At 34.2% G+C, this 4959-nt stretch overlaps 1 protein-coding gene across 4 annotated transcripts in view; it reads left to right on the top strand.

Moving 5' to 3' along the window:
* The first annotated feature begins 448 nt into the window (after positions 1 to 448).
* LOC107014622 (DEAD-box ATP-dependent RNA helicase 37-like) overlaps positions 449 to 4959 on the top strand; it is a 7863-nt gene continuing 3352 nt past the window's right edge. For 2 of the 4 annotated variants that reach the window (XM_015214611.2, XM_027915523.1), the window contains exons 1-3: positions 572 to 719; positions 986 to 1831; positions 1946 to 2029. In XM_015214611.2, coding sequence (XP_015070097.1) covers positions 1094 to 1831; positions 1946 to 2029 — 822 coding nt within the window. In that variant the 5' untranslated portion in view covers positions 572 to 719; positions 986 to 1093. Of the gene's footprint in view, positions 543 to 571; positions 720 to 985; positions 1832 to 1945; positions 2030 to 4959 lie in introns of those variants that run through there. The other 2 variants (XM_015214608.2, XM_015214610.1) reach the window with 2 other exon arrangements.

Genomic DNA, 4959 nt, shown 5'->3' with positions numbered 1-4959 from the left:
GTCACTTGGATGTTCGGAACGCCAATAACAAATAGTATCCATGATACTAGAGCAATGTGATAATTTGGAGTGAGTGCAACAAACAACATTACATACATCGTGAAGTATACAAAGTGCATGACTTTGTTACCTTGAGCCAATTTTTCATCATTTTCATCAACAATCAAATCATTACTTAATATTCAGTAAATATTTCATCACTATTTTGGTTCCACGTAAAAAAATATGTAATACAACGCAAGCAACTACCATAGAGGGTATTTTTGTAAAAGATAAAAGTTTGGGGTAAAAATTTAATTTTCAAAAGATGCCAAATAATGAGATTTGACCCAAATACTAGAAAAAACTAGTATTTGGGAATTTGGGATACTTGCCAAATAATGACAAATTGTATGGACAAACATTATTTGCCAAATTTTTTTCAAATATTATTTTGGAAAATCTTATGGCCAAACGGGCCCTAATTAATGTGATAAATAAAAATGAAGATAGAAAAGATGCAAAAGAAAAGAATCCCAGAAGCACAAGGGTAGTTGAAAGGGGTAAGACGTAAAGATTATAAGGTCTCCTTAATTTCTTTGAAAGTTATTATAAGCCGTCAATCTCAAATCTAAAGCATCTTCTTTCCGATTTTTTAGTTTCTCTGTCCGAATTTTTTCTTATATTCTTCTTCCTTCTTTGTCAGCGCGCGCTAGGGTTTCTCCATTCTCTCTCTAAAGGTTTGCTTTTTCTTCCTCTTTCTTGATTTGATCTGCGTTATATGTTTACTTTTTGTATCTGCACTTAGTTTTCTTTGAGTGCTTCCCTCACTATTTGCTGATTTGTTTCTGATTTTCATCTGTTAGTTTATTATGGTTATGTGCAAAATTTGGGGGGAAATCAGCAGCTGGTTTAAGGATAATATTTGCAACTGTTTAGAACTATTCTTTGTGTTTTATGTACTAGTGTTATTCATATTTTGTAGTGTCTTATTTTTGTATGGCAGGTTTTGGACTGCTGAATCTATTCTAAACAGATCTAAGTAGAGTGTTTTGAAGAAGAAGATTTCTGGTTTTTGCTGATTACGATTTTGAACTAAGAACTTTTTTTGATAATGAGGAACTCATGGGCAGATTCTGTTGAGAATGTAGCTACTGATAATGGTGGGCCTAGTGGCGCCAGCGGAGCTTCTGCTTCTAAGAGGAGATCATCTTATGTCCCACCGCATCTTCGCAACAGACCAATGACAGCGGAACCTCTAGCTCCATCGCACGGTGGCCCACCTTCGGGTAATGACCGCTCAGGGTTTAATGGACCAACTAGTGGGCCTCGATGGGGTGGTTCTAGGCCAGATTACGGACGCCAAGGGGGGTATGGTGGTGGTGGAAGAGGAGGTGGTTGGGGTGGCAGAGGAGGTGGTTGGGGTAGAGAGCGGGAAGTTAACCCGTTTGGTAATGATGCAGATGTGGACTTGGAGCAATCGTTTGATCAAGAGAATACTGGTATAAATTTTGATGCTTATGAGGATATTCCAGTGGAAACAAGTGGAGAAAATGTGCCACCTCCTGTTAATACATTTGCAGAGATAGATTTAGGGGAGGCCGTTAACTTGAATATTAGGAGGTGCAAATATGTAAAGCCAACTCCTGTCCAGCGATATGCAATTCCCATCTCCTTAGCAGGACGAGATCTCATGGCCTGTGCCCAGACTGGATCAGGCAAGACAGCTGCCTTTTGTTTCCCAATTATTAGTGGAATCATGAGGGGGAATTTTCCGCAACGGCCTCATGGGTCGCGGACAGTTTTTCCCCTTGCTCTTATTCTCTCACCAACAAGAGAGCTCTCAATGCAGGTAGGTTTGGTACTATAGAAGATTTGTGAAATGCCACTTGACCCCTTTACCTTTTCCATCCTTATAAACCTTCAAGTTTGTTAATTCTAATTTTATGCTGCACTTTACATGTAGATACACGAGGAAGCTAAAAAGTTCTCTTATCAGACTGGTGTAAGAGTGGTAGTGGCCTATGGTGGAGCCCCGATTAATCAGCAGGTACCATTTTACGGTCTCTCTCTCTGCCCCAATTTGTGAAGGAAAACAAATATAGATCAAGGTCATACAACATTAGTTCTTTGCATGTGATGCTGGATGGGTAGGTAATTTTTTGTTGAGTGGAGGTTGGTTTCTATTTTTTTTGCTTAGTAGCTGTGCTTCTTATGAGACATAAACAACATGCATCCTTGAATGTCCCGAAAAATGCACATAATGAATGCAGAAGCAGTTGCTCCTATTATTATAGCTTGAAGCACAAGAAATACAGAGTTCAACAAGCTTTCTTACCATGTGTTCTTAACAACATTGCTAAAGATAATGTCATACATTTGTTGGACACAAAAATAGCATATTAGTTGACTCTTAAGTGCACCATTCAGGTTACTACAAGTCTAATTTCCGTCTCTTACAAAATGCACAGAGAGAGACCACATGAGACACATCTAATGTTGAACAGGAAAAAATGTTTTAATGTTACAATATGCAACCTCATTCATGCCTGCTTCATTATTGGTGATGAAACCTTTCCTCTGTAATTTTAAAGAGGGGAAGTAGGTATACGCCTGTATATCATTTAAATCAGCTGTGTTGCTTGGACTCTTCAAAAATGTCAGCTGTATTTTCGGTGAATTCGACACTGGTGTGGCATCAAAAGTGAAGAGTCCGCACAAGTCACAACTAAGTGTAGATGAGAACTTGTTCGTAGGTGTATGATTTTTTTACATATGCTCTGTTGTTGTGCATGTTGAACTGGGTTTAAAATGTAAGGTAATGAAGTATAACTTGCAGGTCGATCTGATTGTCTGGTTATTTATCTTGTTTTTTTCTTTGTTGGCAGTTAAAACTCAAAATAAGTGGTACTTAGTCAGATGGGCAAAAGAAAAGTCATTTTTAAGTAGATGCATTTGTTTGTAAAATTAGATCAGTGTTAGTTTTTATGCCCAGTCAATGGTCAATCCATTAGAGATGTCTGATTTAATGCCGATGAGCCAAAGGTTGAACAATAAAAACTTTCTTATCTTCTTGTTTGATCTGTGGGAGGTTTCTGGACAACCAAAAAAAGGAATATAAGAACAACTTTTGGGTAGAGGAGAAAGATTTCTTGTTTCTATATAGATTTTTAAGCAGATATAAAAGATGCACCAAGGTTGTAGATAGTTTAGCGAGATTGATGCTTTTACTTCCGTTATTTATGAATGTAGTTTAATTTATGATTTTCTTTAGCAGGAAAGTAGAACTGTATTAGATGCCAGTGTTTGTAAATTGTCTTAAGGGTTTTACCAGATAGATTTTTATGTTAATAGCACACTAAGGTGTCGTTTGGTAGACCGCATTAAAACAAATAGTCTATGTATTATGTATGATATTATTTAGTACTATGCTTGGTAGGAATTTGGGCCTATGTAAATCTAATCCATGGCTTAGTTATAACTCCTAAATGATATTATAGGATGTATTACTAATACCTTCCATTTGGAGGTATTAGTAACACATGAGGTATAATACCATGGCCCATGGGATAAGTCTATGTAAAGACATAAATCCTTAATTATTTTGTTTGTTTTCTTGATTTATGTTTTATATTTTTACTAGTAAATTTATTTAAATAAATTAGCTTACAAGTTATTCAGGGAGAGTTGTTTGTTACTAAATAAATCAATACAAATTAATATATTTGTTATGTGAGTTGTTCAACATTAACTAATTAAAAAGACAAATATATGACCACATGATGCTTGTGATCTTAATTGAATGTATAATTTGTTGATATATATATATATCAATAAATTATACATTTAATTAAGATCACAAGCGTCATGTGGTCATATATTTGTCTTTCTAATTATTTGTATTTTGAACAATTTATAAAATTTGCACACATACAAAAATTACAATTTGCATTTTTGTATGTGTAAATGTTGATGGTTTATTCAATTTTACTAGTTTTTACTGTCTTTTCAATTTTAAAAGTTGATAGTTTATATTTTTTTAAAAATTGAAAATTGATAGTTTGTACGTGATCAATTTACTAAGATGACAATTATTTATCCTCCAATAAATTAAGTGAAAAAAAAGGCAAACATGACAACAAATTTCTTCTCATAGCTAGTTAGAAGGCCATAAAAAATAATATTGTCCAACAATTATTTACATTGACTCAATTACATAATAATTCAAGGGTATAATTGGAAGAAGCTTTTCATAAAGTTTTAATCCAAACACAAGATTAGGTGGGAAACAATGAAACAAACACTTGTTGAAAATAAACTCGACTAATCCTAGTATTACTAGTCCCCCCATTATTAATCTTTGTACCAAACGACCCTAAGGAGCTAGAGTTTGTAATTGTCTATGGGTTTGACCATATAGTGTTTGCTATTAATAGCAGACTAAGGGGGCGTTTGGTAGAGTGTATTAGAAGAAATCATGCGTGTATCAACTTTGTATATTAGTAGTATCTTGTTTGGCACACTTCCTATTGTGTATTGAGGTGTGTATTACTAATACATGGAAGTCAATGGTATTAGTGTAATGAGTTTTAATGCATGGATTAGCATGACTAAAGATCCATTTGCCCCTCAAAACCTTTTTTCATCTCTTCCACCATATTTGTGGAGGGAATCTTTGTTAAAATTTTTTAAAGATAATTAAGCAATTCATGCTATTCTTAATATTCCAAACCGAACAATGCATAAGAAATTGTCTCTCCATAATTAATGCAAGTACAACTAAAACAAACATTACTAATACACTTCATTTAGCATTATTCTTATACACCCTACCAAAGGACCCTAATATTTTTCTGTAACTAGAATATTGATTCTTTCTTTGACCCATATGTATACATATACATATATACATATATATATATATATACACATGTATACATGTATATACATGTATACATGTGTATATATATATATATATGT

The sequence above is a fragment of the Solanum pennellii genome, chromosome 3 (assembly GCF_001406875.1).
Source record: "Solanum pennellii chromosome 3, SPENNV200".
Classification (NCBI taxonomy): Eukaryota; Viridiplantae; Streptophyta; class Magnoliopsida; order Solanales; family Solanaceae; genus Solanum; species Solanum pennellii.
Note: the sequence above shows the minus strand (reverse complement) of the source record. Positions and strands in the feature narration are given on the sequence as shown.